Source organism: Trichechus manatus, unplaced genomic scaffold (genome assembly GCF_000243295.1).
Source record: "Trichechus manatus latirostris isolate Lorelei unplaced genomic scaffold, TriManLat1.0 scaffold00003, whole genome shotgun sequence".
Taxonomy (NCBI): domain Eukaryota; kingdom Metazoa; phylum Chordata; class Mammalia; order Sirenia; family Trichechidae; genus Trichechus; species Trichechus manatus.
In genome coordinates, this window is record NW_004443939.1 from 27,826,777 (window position 1) to 27,842,271 (window position 15,495).

Consider the following 15,495-nt stretch of genomic DNA (forward strand, 5'->3'; position numbering starts at 1 on the left):
TGTGGATTCTTTGGGGTTTTTTGGTATAAGATCATATCATTTGCAAATAGAGATACTTTTACTTCTTCCTTACAATTTTGGATGCCCTTTATTTCTTTTTCTCACCTAATTGCTCTGGCTCGGACCTCCAGCACAATGTTGAATAAGAGCGGTGATAAAGGGCATTCTTTTCTGGTTCCGGTTCTCAGGTGGAATGCTTTCAGACTCTCTCCATTTAGGATGATGTTGGCTGGTGGCTTTGTATAAATGCCCTTAATTATGCTGAGGAATTTCCTTTCCATTCCTATTTTGCTGTTAATTTTTATCATGAATGGGTGTTGGACTTTGTCAAATGCCTTTTCTGCATCAATTGATAACATCATGTGGTTCTTGTCTTTTCTTTTATTAATGTGATGGATTACATTGATTGTTTTTCTAATGTTGAACCATCTCTGCATACTTGATCAAATTCCACTTGATCATGGTGAATTATTTTTTTGATATGTTGTTGAATTCTATTGGTTAGAATTTTGTTGAGTATTTTTGCGTCTGTGTTCCTAAGGGATATTGGTCTGTAATTTTCTTTTTTTGTGGTATCTTTACCTGGTTTTGGTATTAGGGTTATACTGGCTTCACAGAATGAGTTTGGGAGTATTCCAACCTTTTCTGTGCTCTGAAGTACTTTTAGTAGTAGTGTTGTTAACTCTTCTATGAAAATTTGTAGAATTCTGCAGTGAAACCATCCAGGCCAGGGCTTTTTTTCCTTGGGAGTTTTTAAATTACCTTTAGTCTCTTATTTTGTTACAGGTTTATTTAGTTGTTCTACCTCTGTTTGTGTTAGTTTAGGTAGGTAGTGAGTTTCTAGAAATTTGTCCATTTCCTTTAGGTTTTCAAATTTGTTAGAGTACAATTTTCATAGTATTCTGTTATGATTCTTTTAATTTCAGTTGGCTCTGTTGTGATATCACCCGTCTCATTTCTTATACGGGTTATTTACTTCCTCTCCTGTTTTTGTCAGTTAGGCCACTGGTTTATCGATTTTGTTGATCTTTTCAGAAAACTAGCTTTAGGTCTTGTTAGCTCTTTCAATTGTTTCTCTATTCTCTATTTCATTTAATTCTGCTCTAATTCTTATTATCTCCTTTCTTCTGGTGCCCAAGGGCTTCTTTTGCTGCTCTCTACTTGTTCCAGTTGTGGGGTTAATGTTTTTTGATTTTGGCCCTTTCTTCTTTTCTGATGTGTGCATTTATTGCTATAAATTGACTTCTGAGCAATGCTTTTGCTGTGTCCCAAAGATTCTGGTAAGATGTGTTTTCATTACCATTTATTCTGTGAAATTCTTTATTACATCCTTAATTTCTTCTGTAACCCAGTAGTTTTTGAGCAACATGTTGTTCAGTTTTCATGTGCTTGATTTTTTTTTCCTTATTTTTTCTGCTATTGAGTTCTACTCTTATGGCTTTATGGTCAGCAAAGATGCTTTGTAATATTTTGATGCTTTGGATTCTGTTAAGACTTGCTTTATGGCCTAAGATGTGGTCTATTCTGGAGAATGTTCCATTGTCTTTGGGTTCCATACTTGGCTGCTCTTGGGTGGAGTGTTCTTTATATGTTGATGAAATCAAGTTGGTTGATCGTGGCATTTAGATCTTCCGTGTCTTTGTTGAGCTTCCTTCTGGATGTCTGACCTTCACTGAAAGTGGTGTGTTAAAGCCTCCTACTACTATTGTGGAGCCATCTCTCTCTCTTTTCAAAACTGCTAAAGTTTGTTTTATGTATTTTGGAGACCTGTTATTGAGTGCGTAAATATTTATTATGGTTATGTCATCTTGGTGTATTGACACTTTAATTATTATATAGTGTCCTTCTTTATCGTTTGTGGTGGATTTTACTTTAAAGTCTATTTCAGAGATTAATGTTGCCACTCCTGCTGTTTTTTGAGTGTTGTTTGCTTGATATATTTTTTCCATCCTTTGAGTTGTATTTTATTTGTGTCTTTAAGTCTAAGGTGTGTCTGTTGTAGGCAGCATATAGATGGATTGTGGTTTTTAATCCATTCTGCCACTCTCTGTCTCTTAATTGGTGCATTTAGTCCATTTACATTCAGCGTAATTATTGAAAGATATGAGTTTAGCACTGTCATTTTAATGTATTTTTGTTGTGTTGTTGACAGTTTCTTAGTTCCACTTAATTTTCTGTGCTGAGTCGTTTTTCTTTATGTATTTTCTTTTCATTTTTTTCATTGTTATTGATTTTGTATTTGCTGAGTCTTTATGTTTTTCTTGTTTTTTATTTTGCTGTGTAGGATTGTTAGTTTCCTTTGTGGTTACCTTAATATTTACTCATGTTTTTCTAAGTTACAACAGTCTTTTATTTCTTTATACTGCTTTGTCTTCCTCTCCATATGAAAGATCTATGACTACATTTTTTTCCCCTCTTTTTTGTTTTAATGTTGTCATCCTTTACATATTGACATCTCTGTTTTCCTATTTTCAGTGTTTTAGCTTTGGTTTATTTTTGTAACTTCCCTACCTGGGGTGATATCTGGTTGCTCTGTCCTGTGTTTTAGTCTTGTGTTGTTACCTGATGTTATTGATTTTCTAACCAGAAGACTCCCTTTAGTATTTCTTGTAATTTTGATTTGTTTTTGCAAATTCCCTAAACTCCTGTTTATCTGGAAATGCCCTAATTTCGCCATCATATTTGAGAGACAGTTTTACTGGATATATAATTCTTGGCTGGCAATTTTTTTTTCCTTCAAGGCTTTATATATGTCACCCCATTGTCTTCTTGCCTGCATGGTTTCTGCTGAGTAGTCCAAGCTTAGTCTTATTGACCCTTCTTTATAGATGACTTTTCGTTTATCCCTAGCCACTCTTAAAATTTTCTGTTTATCTTTGGTTTTGGCAGTTGTGATTTTAGTACGTCTTGGTGACTTTCTTTTGGGATCTGTGTTATGTGGGGTTCAATGTGCATCTTGGATAGATATCTTTGCATCTTTCACAATATCGGGAAGTTTTCTGCCAATAAATCTTCAACAATTCTCTCTGTATTTTCTGTTATCAACTGTGTTCTGGTACTGCAATCCCGTGTAGGTTATTCCTCTTGATAGTCCCACATAATTCTTAGGGTTTCTTCATTTTTTAAAATTCTTTTATCTGATCTTTCCTCAAGTAGGTTGGTGTCAAGTGCTCTATCTTCAGTCTCACTAATTCTGATTATCATTGCCTCAATTCTGCTCCTATGACTTTCTATTGAGTTGTCTAATTCTGAAATTTTATTGTTAATCTTCTGGATTTCTGTTTGCTGTCTCTCTATGGATTCTTGCAGCCCATTACATTTGTCATTATGCTCTTCTCTAATTTTCTTAAGTTCCTCTATTGCTTTATCTGTATGTTCCTTAGCTTGTTCTGCGTTTTGCCTGATCTTGAAGAGTTCTGTATGATAATCTTTTGTATTTTACCTCTGGTAATTCCAAGAAATTCTCTTCCTCCAGAAAATTTCTTGATTCTTTTTTTGGGAACTTGCTGAAGTCATCATGGTCTGCCTCTTTGTGTGATTTGATATTGACTGTTGTCTCTGAGCCACCAATAAGTTATTATATTTATTTATTTTATGTTTGCTTACTGTGTCCTATCTTCTTGTTTTGATATGCCCAAATAGGCTGCTCATGTGAGCTAGTTTGATTATTTGTGCCTTTGAAGCTCTAACGTCCTGTCACCAGGTGGTTAGATCTGTTACTCGGTATGTGGACCCAGGAGTCTGTTAGCTTTTATTGTATGAATTCAGGTCAGGTGTCCAGGTAGTCAGTCACCAAGTGTGGTGCAGTCTCTCACCTACAGTCCTGGACAGGCAGGAGTGATTGGTGTAGGCACAGGTATCTGGCTGCAGTAGGGGGTCACACACTGAGCAGGGCAGGGGTCTGACGGCTGCCTCTGAGTACCTGAGAGGAAAGCAAGTCCCTCTTCCCTAGAAGTGGGTGAGTTTTACAGCCAGACTATGCGCACTCGGTGCTGTTGGCTATATGGGCTGGGAGGCACCACTTATTCTTATACCCCTATTGTCCTCAGGCCCTGATGTGGGTAGGTGAGAACCCTGCTTAATGGGCAGAGCAGTGTCAAATGTCACAAACCTGCCACTTCGCCTTATAGCTGATACAGTTGAAGTTAGGCTTCAGGTATATACCCTGTCGTACTGTGGTTGATGAAGACCTATGCTGTTGAAATGGGCCCACACAGGTCTATGTGGGGGTGAGAGGCATTCAAAGTCCGTGGACCCCTTATGCCTGTGCCTGGGCAAAGGAGCTGTGCCTACCCTGAGTTCCTGACTTAGGGGAGCTGGAAGATTAGTTTTTCCCTGTTTGTTAATTTGTTCCCTCTCCAAGACCAGGAGAATGGCTCAGGGCACGTGACGGGTCCTACTCCTGGCCTAGGGGACTCGGTAGTCACTGAAGCAACCCAGGACCTGGTGCAGAGCAGAGAGGGGGAAAGTAAATGGGAGAGAGGTTTTCCCAAAGGGGGTGTTTTTTGATTGCATGGTAGGTCAGATGCATGTACGTATCTTTTGCCAATTGAATGCCACTTTTCACTGCTTCTGGAGGCCGGAGTAGATGCTCTGCCATTCAGTCTCTCCCAATGTGGAAAAGGCCTCCTGAGTGCCACTGCTTGCCTTACCGCGCACGCAAGCTGACCAGGCCTGAAGGGTGCCAGCTTCCACCAGGTCAGGTCTGGCAACTCCTCTCTATTTCTGAACTGTCTCTCCCTGCCGCTGCTACTCATTGTGATTCCTCAACTTTGCCTTTGATGTTCAGGGCTCCTAAATTGTCATATATAATCAATTCATTTGTTTTTTTTTTTTTTTGGTCTTTATTCTAAGAGGGACTACATGAAGCATCTGACTACTCCAACATTTTGGCCCTGCCTCCAGAATTTCTTCTTGTCATTTTTGTTTTCATTTTACAGTCAACCATTTCAATATTATATTTTCCCTTTAATTATTTGAATGTACCAAGCATAGTTATTTTAAAATCCATTATTAGGGTGGGTTTGTTTCTATTGTCTCTTGTATCTCTTTCTTTTCTATTATTTTGCTTTGTTTCTTCTTATGTCTGGTTGTTGATGTCAACCAACTGATTGTCAGACATTTACTATTAAAAAGAATTGTACAGATAATTCTAAACTAGGAGGAAGTTATCTTTATCCAGAGAAGATTTATTTTGCTCAGTTAGGCAACTAAATCCATAATACCAAACCCATTGCCATCGAGTTGATTCTGACTCATAGTGACCCAAAAGGACAGAGTAAAACTGCCTTCCACGGTTTCCAAGGAGTGGCTGGTGGATTCAAACTGCCAACCTTTTGGTTAGCAGCCAAAGTCTTAACCACTGTGCCACCAGGGCTCCAAAAACCCTTGTTCACGTTAATTCAATCACTGATTTAGATTACCAAAAAATGGGATTAAGTCTGTCTATTTCCAGTTTACCCTGACTTCTTTCTTATAGCCCTTCAGAATCCCAGCCAAGAGCTTTGGGGTCAGGGGTGGTGGGAGGTTTGCCAAGGCATTCTTTTTGCTGCACTCCAGACAAAAATTTTTGTCCTTTTCATCCCTGGGTGGTGCAAACAGTTTGTACTTGTCCACTCACCTGAAAGTTGGCTGTTTGAACCCACCTAGTGGTGCAGTGGATAAAAGGCCTGACGGTCTGCTTCTGTAAAGATTACATCCAATAAAATCCTACGGAAAATCTCACATGGGGTTGCCATGTGTCAGAATTGACTTGATGGCAACGAGTTTGGTTTTGTTTTGTTTTTTTTCCTTTTAGCTCTATGAGTCTAGCAAAATCTTTGCTTAACATCCCAGCTTTCAGGTGCCTGTTCTAAAGTTGACAGATGCCCCTTGGAGAAACGTACTTTCAAATGCCAAGCTCATCTCTTTGGATTTACTTCTTCTCCAAATCTTAACTAATAACTTACTTATTCACTGCTTTGTTAGCTCTTCAATGCTTTTGAACTTGTGTCTTTTTATAGTTTATCCTGCTTTTATATTTCCTCTCATTAAAAGAATTGGTCTGATTGCTAATGGTCTAGTCTACCAGTGTAGGATTTCTGTATGTGTTAACTCCTTTCCTAATTTAATTTCTTTCTTTGTGTGCCATTTTCTGTATAAATTCTTCTGCTCTATTTTCCAATTCATAGGTTGGCAAACTATGGCCTGTGGGCCAGTCACCTGTTTTTGTAAAGAAAGTTTTATTGGAACATAGCCATACCTATGGAATCCCTCGTGGTGTAGTGGTTAAGAGCTATGCCTGCTAACCAAAAGTTTGAATCCACCAGGAGCTTCTTAGAAACTCTATGGGGCAGTTCTACTTTGTCCTATAGGGTCATCACGAGTCAGAATCAACTCAGTGGTGACGGACTTGGCTTGCTTGGCTACAGGTTTACATATTGCCTATGGCTGTTTTTGCACTACAACAGCAAATGTGAGTCCTTTTAACAGAGATCATATGGACCACAAAGTCTAAAATATTTACTATCTGAACCATTAAGAAAAAGTTTGTTGACACTTGTTCTAATTTTTTATTATTTTTTCTTGATTCTTTATCTAGTCAATAGTTTATTTTATCTACTACTGACTTTAAAAAGATTAATAATATTTTTCATTTTTAAAATATCTAGTTTTTTCATACCCACCTAATATTATTGCTTTTCTGTATGGTTTTGCTTTATAATCCAAATTCTGTGTTTTGATTGGATCAAGGGAGGGGAAAAACCTTACCGTACCTTGAAGCAGAAATCTGCGATTTAAACCACTATACTAAAGCTATTGAACATCATTAGCTATTAAAAACCAGCTGCCATCAAGTCAATTCCGAATCATAGCGACCCTATATGACAGAATAGAACTGCCCCATTGGGTTTCCAAGGCTGTAATCTTTACGGAAACAGCCTACCACATCTTTCTCCCACAGAGCGGCTGGGGGGTTCGAACTGCTGACCTTTTGGTTAGCAGCTGAGCACTTAACCTCTGCACTACTAGGTCTCCTTTCATTAGCTAGTAGGGGGGTGCAAATGATAACCACAATGAGATACCACTTAACTTGCCAGATAGAATACACATACATCAGATCAACTACATCTATGGAGAGAGACAATGGAAAAGCTCAATATCATAAGTTAGAAAAAGGCCAGGGGCTGGCTGTGGAACAGACCATCAATTGCTCATATGCAAATTCAAGTTGAAATTGAAGAAAATTAGAACACGTCCAGGAGAGCCAAAATATGACCTTGAATACATTCAACCTGAATTTTGAGACTATCCCAAGAATAGATTTGATGCACTGAACGCTAATGACCGAAGACCAGACAAGTTGTGGAATGACATCAAGGACATTATAAAGAAAGACAAGAAAAAAAAGAAAAGACCAAAATGGATGCCAGAAGAGACTCTGAGTCTTGCTCTTGAATGTCGAGTAGCTACAGAGAAGGAAGACATGATGAAGTATAAGAGCTGAACAGAAGATTTCAAAGGGCAACTCCAGAAGACAAAGTAAAGTATTATAATGAAATGTGCAAAGACCTGGAGTTAGAAAACCAAAAGGGAAGGACACTCTTGGCATTTCTCAAGCTGAAAGAACCGAAGAAAAAATTTAAGCCTCGAGGAGCCATATTGAAGGATTCAATGGGCAAAATATTGAATGACCCAGGAAGCATCAAAAGAAGATGGAAGGAATACACAGAGTCACTGTATAGAAAGAATTGGTCGATGTTCAACCAGTTCAGGAGGTAGCATGTGATGAAGAACTGATGGTACTGAAGGAAGAAGTCCACGCTGCACTTAAGGCATTGGCGAGAAACACATTTCCAGGAATTGCTGGAATACCAATTGAGATGTTTTAACAAACGGATGCAGTGCTGGAGGTGTTCACTCATCTATGCCAAGAAATTTGGAAGACAGCTACCTGGCCAACCAAATGGATCCATATTTGTGCCCATTCCAAAGAAAAGGTGATCCAACAGAATGTGGAAATTATCAAACAATACCATTAATATCACACACAAGTAAAATTTTGCTGAAGATCATTCAAAAGTGGTTGCAGCAGTACATTGACAGGAAACTGCCAGAAATTCAAGCCAGATTCAGAAGAGGACATGGAACGAGGGATATCATTGCTGATGTCAGATGGATCTTGGCTGAAAGCAGAGAATACCAGAAAGATGTTTACTTGTGTTTTATTGGCTATGATCGACTGTGTGGATCATTACAAATTATGGGTAATATTGCGAAGAATGGGAATTCCAGAACACTTAATTGTGCTCATGAGGAAACTGTACATAGATCAAGAGGACTTGTTCAAACAGAACAAGGGGATACTGCAAAAAAAATCAGGAAATGTGTGCTTCAGGGTTGTATCCTTTCGCCGTACTTATTCAATCTGCATGCTGAGCAAATGGTCCGAGAAGCCGGACTATATGAAGAAGAATGGGCCATCAAGATTGGAGGAAGACTCATTAACTACCTGAGATATGCAGATAACACCACCTTGCTTGCTGAAAGTGAAGAAGACTTGAAGCACTTACTGATGAAGATCAAAGACTACAGCCTTCAATGGATTACACCTCAACATAGAGAAAACAAAATCCTTACAACTGGACCGATACGCACCATCATGATAAACAGAAAAAAGTTTGAAATTGTGAAGGATTTCATTTTACTTGAATGCACAATCAATGCCCATGGAAGCAGCAGTCAAGAAATCCAACTACATATTGCACTGGGCGAATCTACTGCAAAAGACCCCTTTAAAGTGTTAAAAAGCAAATATGTCACTTTAGGGACTAAGGTGTGCCTGATCCAAGCCATGGTGTTTTCATTTGCCTCATATGCATATGAAAGCTGGACAATGAATAAAGAAGACTGAAGAAGAATTGATGCCTTTGAATTATGGTGTTGGTGAAGAATATTGAATATACCATGGACTGCCAGAAGAAAGAACAAATCTGTCTTGGAAGAAGTACAGCCAAAATGCTACTTAGAAGCAAGGATGGCAAGACTTTGTCTCACATACTTTGGACACATTATCAGGAGGGACCAGTCTCTGGAGAAGGACATCATGCCTGGTACAGCAGAGGGTCAGTGAAAAGGAGGAAGAACCTCAACCAGATGGATTGACACAGTGGCTGCAACAATGGGCTCGAGCACAACAACAACGATGAGGATGTCGCAAGACCCGGCAGTGTTTCCTCCTGTTGTCCATAGGATTGTTGTGAATTGGAACTGACTCAATGGTACCTAACAACAACAACAACAAAATGAAAAACAACAAATGTTGGTGAATGTGTACAGAAATTGGATCCCTTATTCATTTCTGGTGGGAAAACAAAATGTTGTAGCTGCTGTGGAAAACCATTTGGTGGTTCCTCAAAAAATTAAACATACAACTGCCATATGACCCAGCAATCCCACTCCTAGGTATATACTCAAGAGACTTGAAATCAGTGACACAGACACATGTACACCAATGTTCATTACATCACTATTCACAGTAGCCAAAAAGTGGAAACAACCAAAATGCCCATCAACAGATGAATAAATAAACAAAATGTGGTACATACATACAATGGAATACTATTCAGCCATAAAGAGAAAAGTACTGATGCATGCCACAACATGGATGAACCTTGAAAACATTATGCTGAATGAAGTAAGTCAATCACACAATGGCAAATATTGTATGATCTCACTTATGTGAAATATCTAGAGTAGGTAAATGTATAGGATCAATGTTTATAGTGGTTAGCAGGGGCAGGAGAGAGGAGAAAGGGAGGAATCATTTAAGAAGCACTGAATTTCTGTTTATGGTAATAGAAAATTTGGCAACAGATATTGGTAATGGTTGCAAGACATGATTAATGTAATTGGTGTCCCTAAATTGTACATGTGAAAAACGTTGAGTTGGCAAATGTATTATATTTTTGTCTACAATAAAAAAAGAACAAACAGTGTACTATACTAGCCTCTTAACCTGTAATTGCTTTTTTTTCTCATTTTCTACAGAACAATGGCTGTGACAACCAGACTGACATGGAAGGAGGAAAAGAGCCTGCAAAAACTACTTGGACACGCTTCCTTGACTCTTCTTTATAAGTCTAGTGTTCATGGCTACAGCATTGAAAATATGCTTCAAAGGTGCACTTATCAAGGATCCACTATAACACTGATTTATACTAAGAACAATATTTTTGGAGCCTTTATACTTGGGCATTATCCTAAAATAGGGGAAAAATCTGAAAGCCTAGATTCTTCCTTTTGTTTTTCATTACAAAAGAAGGATAACACAATTGAAATACCAACTTTTCCTTTCAATAGAGTACCTGAAATTACTGCTAATAGACTGGCATTTTATTTCTGTGATTATACGCTTTTCTGTTTAAATACAGAATTAAAACAAATTGTTATTGTTTATCGTTTGGAAGATAAGGCATTTACAACTCCCAAGCGTTTTCACTATTTGGAATGTGAAGTCTTTCGGGTTGAAGGTAGGTTAAATTAGGTAAGCCTGTATTCTGTTTCCAATCTTTGTGTTTGGTGGGTTTTAATTGATTTACAAGAACAAGGGAAAATGAGAGGAACAATCAAATTTCTTGCCAGTAGATACTCTTTCCTAAACTCCAAACTAAAACCTGAGCGTAGAGATTATGAGATTATTACCTTGAAAGTATAGCCAGTTTTGAGCAAAATAAATTTGACTAGTCTGAGTGGAAATACAGAGAGAGGAGAGAGAGAGACCTAACCATCAGAGCAGGTCTTATTTGCCCCCTTCTGGGTCAGCCCTACGTCCTCTAGGCACAGTGATATGGGTGTTTCCAGAGCAAGTTAATGTGCAGAGAGGTCTACTTTCTCTCCTCTTCTCATTATGCTGTCTCCCCTAACTGAACAGCTTAGTCCTGGGTTATACAAGCAGACTCAATGCCCTGTTTAGGAGGTAGACTTGGCCACATTTAATCAATGACAAGTTAAAAAATTTACCATGCTGTGCTTTTTTCCCATAGGAATTAAGGATGACTCATGCTATGTAAGGAGAGTAACAAGGGTCACACAGTAAGTTTGGTCATTGGACCATTTATTCCTCATTTATTTAGACTAATGGTGTAAAGGGTGCTGACAATGAAATAGTAAAAATGATGTATATCGTATAATTTAGGATGATTAAAAAAATCAGTTATCGTTTTACTGAACTATAATGTTCAAGGCAGTTTAGAATGACAACTACCACCACAAAATAACCAAACAAAACACTAACAACTGTGAAACTTTAAAAATCCACTTGAGTCACAATTGACAAATTTTACTTTATGTTTCACTTTAGACTGTTAATTTCAAAGCTTTCCAGGTAGAGTCTGTATGACCATTTTAGATAATTCCTCTGAATCCTTTCCTCGAGAATAAAGCTTTTGAAGGAGTGTCAGTACATGTTGAAAACAAAGCCTCCTTTCCCCAGTTTATGGATACATACTTGTACATATTTTATTTTGATTTAATTGAATACAGTATTATTAACATAAATAATCATTCATCTTCAGTGTGGCTGGTATTTCCCAATAGGTTTATGTGGAACAAGGCTAATAGTTTAACAATGGTTTGGTTACTGCTTAATGTTTACCTTGAGTCAGATATATATATAAATGTATATTTCTTAAAGCACAAAAATGAATAATCGTAGAACCACTTCAAATCATTTCATGAATAACTTAAGGTCAAAATGTTATGCAAATAATTAAAGCATACCCTACAAAGGGGAGAAGAAGAAGCTCCAGGAGAATTTAGCTGCTCTTTATGAAGAGGAGGCTGTCGTATTTAACTACCGCTGTTAACTATTACAACAGGCACAGAGAGCACCTCCTGGCTGAACTCAGAGCCTACAAACCCAGCACATGCTTGATTCCAGAAATTCGTATTCTCATGCTGGGTCCAGTTGGGTCTGGAAAGTCTACTTTTATCAATTCAGTTAAATCTGTTTTCCAAGGCCATGTGATTAGACAAGCCATAGCGGGGTCTGATATCACCAGCATTACTGAACAGGTAAGTTCTTTTAGGGTTCCCGAGTTTTGTTTCATGGATGACAAATACTAGGTGTGTTCCCTTCTTTGCCATTTTCTTTCAGGACATAACCCTCCTTCTTGTGTAAAAACAATTAAATGATGAATCAAATATAAAACAGGAGTAAAAGTTTAATCAGAATTGCCTCCATAGAGTTATATTATACAGATAGACTTTCCATTATTATAGATGTAAAAGTAGTTTTACAAAGAATAATTTTTGGTATTTGTTGTAAAAAAAACAATGAAATTAAAAATACTTTGTGAAAATTTTGTCCCTTTTATTTTATGTCCATTTCTTCTCATGTTCCACATGGTTATACCTATATTGAAATACCTTTCTCCTTTTTAAAATAAAATAATTATGTAATATAATAATATTCCACTATAAGAAGTGATCATGAAAAACAAAATAGCACTCATTTTGGTGGGTCAGCCTATTAATTTACAGAGGGTAAATCTATCTATGCACAAACACTATCTTATTTACCATCCAATATATTTAAGGAAATAAGTACTAATATTTATCTTTGCTCTAACGTTCTACAAATTAGGTTGTGCCATTTTTCTAGAAACTTTCTTCTGTTCTATGCTTGCCAATGTTATTATACAATCTAACCAAAAAGATAAAAAATATTTTTTGAAAACGTACACTAACTGTTTGCACCACCCAGGGACTTCAAACTGAAGGAATATGGGGCAAATTTTTTGTGAGAGAAACTCAGTCTCTGATTGTTCAGAGACTCTTATCTTTGAAGAACTGAAGTTATAAAGGAAACAGATTGATGGTTAATGAAACTCTGAATGTGCATATTGAAGTTCTTAAAATTTTACAATGCTTTGTGCCTCTAATTCTTTGTGTAATTCTTTTCTTGTTGAGGCACTCTAAAACCCATTCTTCTAGCAAAATCTCCAATGAGTTACTCCTTGGCATTTCATGGATCAATGGGAGCTTTTGACTCTATCACAGGTTGTAATAGTCTACAGAGGGTTTCTAGGAGTCCTCGAGTGGTGAAACAGTTCAGTGCTTAGCTACTGACTGAAAGGTTGGCAGTTTGAATCCACTCTGAGATGTCTTAGAAGAAAGGCCTGGCAATCTACTTCCAAAACATCGCAACGATTGAAAACTTGATGGAGGACAGTTCTGCTCTGAAACACATAGATCACCATAAGTCAGAGTGGGCTCGATGGCATTTTTTTTTTTTTTTTAATAGATGTTTTCTTCATTTCCTGGTTTGGGGTTGTGATACTCTTTGCCACTTGGAATGGGAGAACTGTGATTAAAATATTGCCTGATATCTTTGAGAAACCCTTTTCTTTGTGATTCTTCAAAAATCTTCGATATTTATGCTTATTAAGTGAATTTGACAACAAATAATATTTTTATAAAAGTTCTCCTGAAAATAACCTTGAGATCATATTGAGTGTGTTTATTTAGGAGAGATTTGGTTAAAGTTGTGCTCTCAAAATGAGGTTTGTGGATCTTTGGGGATCCCTGAGACATTTTCAAGGAGTCTGTGAGATTTTTTTTTACAGTAATACAAAATGTTTTTTGCCTTTTTTAGTGTACTGACATTTGAACTGATGATACAAGCATAGTTTTTCCTGTTGGCACTCTAGTATGAATCAAGTTGTTGTTGTTAGTTGCCTTGAGTTACTTCTGACTCATGGTGATCCCATGTACAACAGAACAAACCACTCCCAGGTCCTGCACCATCTTCACAGTCATTGGTATGCCCAAGATGATTGTTGCAGCCACTGTGTATTTTGAATGCCTTCCAACTTAAGAGGCTCATCTTTGAGCACTATATTGGATGATCTTCTGTTGTGATCCATAGGATTTTCATTGGCTAATTTTTGGAAGTAGATTGCCAGGTCTTTCTTCCTAGTCTGTCTTACTCTGGATGCTCCATTGAATCCTGTCCACCAAAGGTTACTTTGCTGGTATTTGAAATACTGGGGGCATAGCTTCCAGAATCATAGCAACATGTAAGCCACCACAGTATGTACAAGAAACTGACAGATGTGTGGTGGATGAATTAAATCGTGGCACCAAACTCTGCTTATAGGCATTGTATTCTTTATCACTCCACAGTCAAAGTAAAAACAAATATACAAAAAGACAGTTTTATTAAGAATATCCTTGATGAAGCAGTAAAAATTAGTGATTGTATTTAAACTCAACTCGAGTAAATATCATTTTTATTATTTTGTGAGATGAAATGGGAAGTACAGATAAAGTGCTTCTGCTGCATACCAAAGCATGATGGTTGTTGTGAGGAAACACTGGTGCAACTGAGTTGTGAGCTGAACTTTTTCATGTCACACCAATTTTTACCTGAAAGGACAACTGTCAGACTTGATTACTCAGACTTGACTATTCGGCAGACATTTTTTTAAAAAAGCACAAAGTGAGCCTATTCCTTCAAGGAAAACAAACGGTGTTGACTGCAAATGATAAAATTTGAGCTCTGAAGCAAAAATTAGAATGTTGGAAAACTTCTGTCTACCACTGTGAGCTTGGCAGTTTCCTAGCAAAGTCTTAGCTGATGAGATTAGTGGTGGTATTAATGAATGTGATGTTTTACTATTATACAATAAAATGTGTCAATATTTGGAAGATCTGCATGACTCAAAGAACCAATGTTTTTCAAATAACCATTGCACCAGATTACCAAATCATCATGGGTAAAAGATACATTCAAAGTGTAAGATATACCAATGGCTTTAATGTAACAGTGTATGAAAACTTCATTGATAAGGTTTTATATTCCACATTGCAACTGACCTTTAAGAAGCTACTACTTCTTGATCTTTGATGTAGCATTAATGAGGAATACTCACAATTATCTGAATAACTTATTAAATAAATACTCCCTCCTTTTCCCACTGCTTATGTGTATGAGGTCATATTTTCTTCGTATACTTCAACCAAAATAACATATCACAACAGATAGAATGCAGAGGCAGAAATGAGAATCCTGCTATATTCTGTTAAGACAGACATTAAAGAGAATTGCAAAAAGTAAATCAATGCCACCCTACAATTTATTTTGAAAAATAATTTGATTTTTCACGAAAATATTATTTCAGTTAACATTGATTAGTGATTTTATTTTATCTTATTTTAACAGTAGTACACATGTTGTTTTATGACATTGGTTAACAACCTCACAACATATTAACCCTCTAAATTCTCAACCTTTTTTTTTTTTGGTGAAAATACACAAAGCCAAAGATACACCGTTTCAAAAATTTCTACATACACAGTTCAGTGACACTGACTACGATCTTCCAATTGTGCTGCTATTCTCACTTAAGATGAAGGCTTACACAACAAAATAGTTTCTCATTTAACAGTTACTACAAATGTTGCCCTATGACAATGGTTAACAATCTCACAACATATCAACAATATCCTTAC

The 15,495-nt window shown here is 37.1% G+C and overlaps 1 protein-coding gene across 4 annotated transcripts in view; it reads left to right on the forward strand.

Moving 5' to 3' along the window:
• Positions 1-15,495, forward strand: part of IFI44L (interferon induced protein 44 like) — a 47,575-nt gene that overhangs the window by 4,363 nt on the left and 27,717 nt on the right. For all 4 annotated transcript variants that reach the window (XR_002824099.1, XM_012555258.2, XM_023731386.1 and 1 more), the window contains exons 2-4: positions 10,030-10,511; positions 11,025-11,073; positions 11,859-12,054. Coding sequence is in view for 3 of the 4 variants with exons in the window: in XM_012555258.2 (XP_012410712.1) it covers positions 10,034-10,511; positions 11,025-11,073; positions 11,859-12,054 (723 nt within the window). In the remaining variant the exon portion in view is untranslated. The remainder of the gene's footprint in view (positions 1-10,029; positions 10,512-11,024; positions 11,074-11,858; positions 12,055-15,495) is intronic.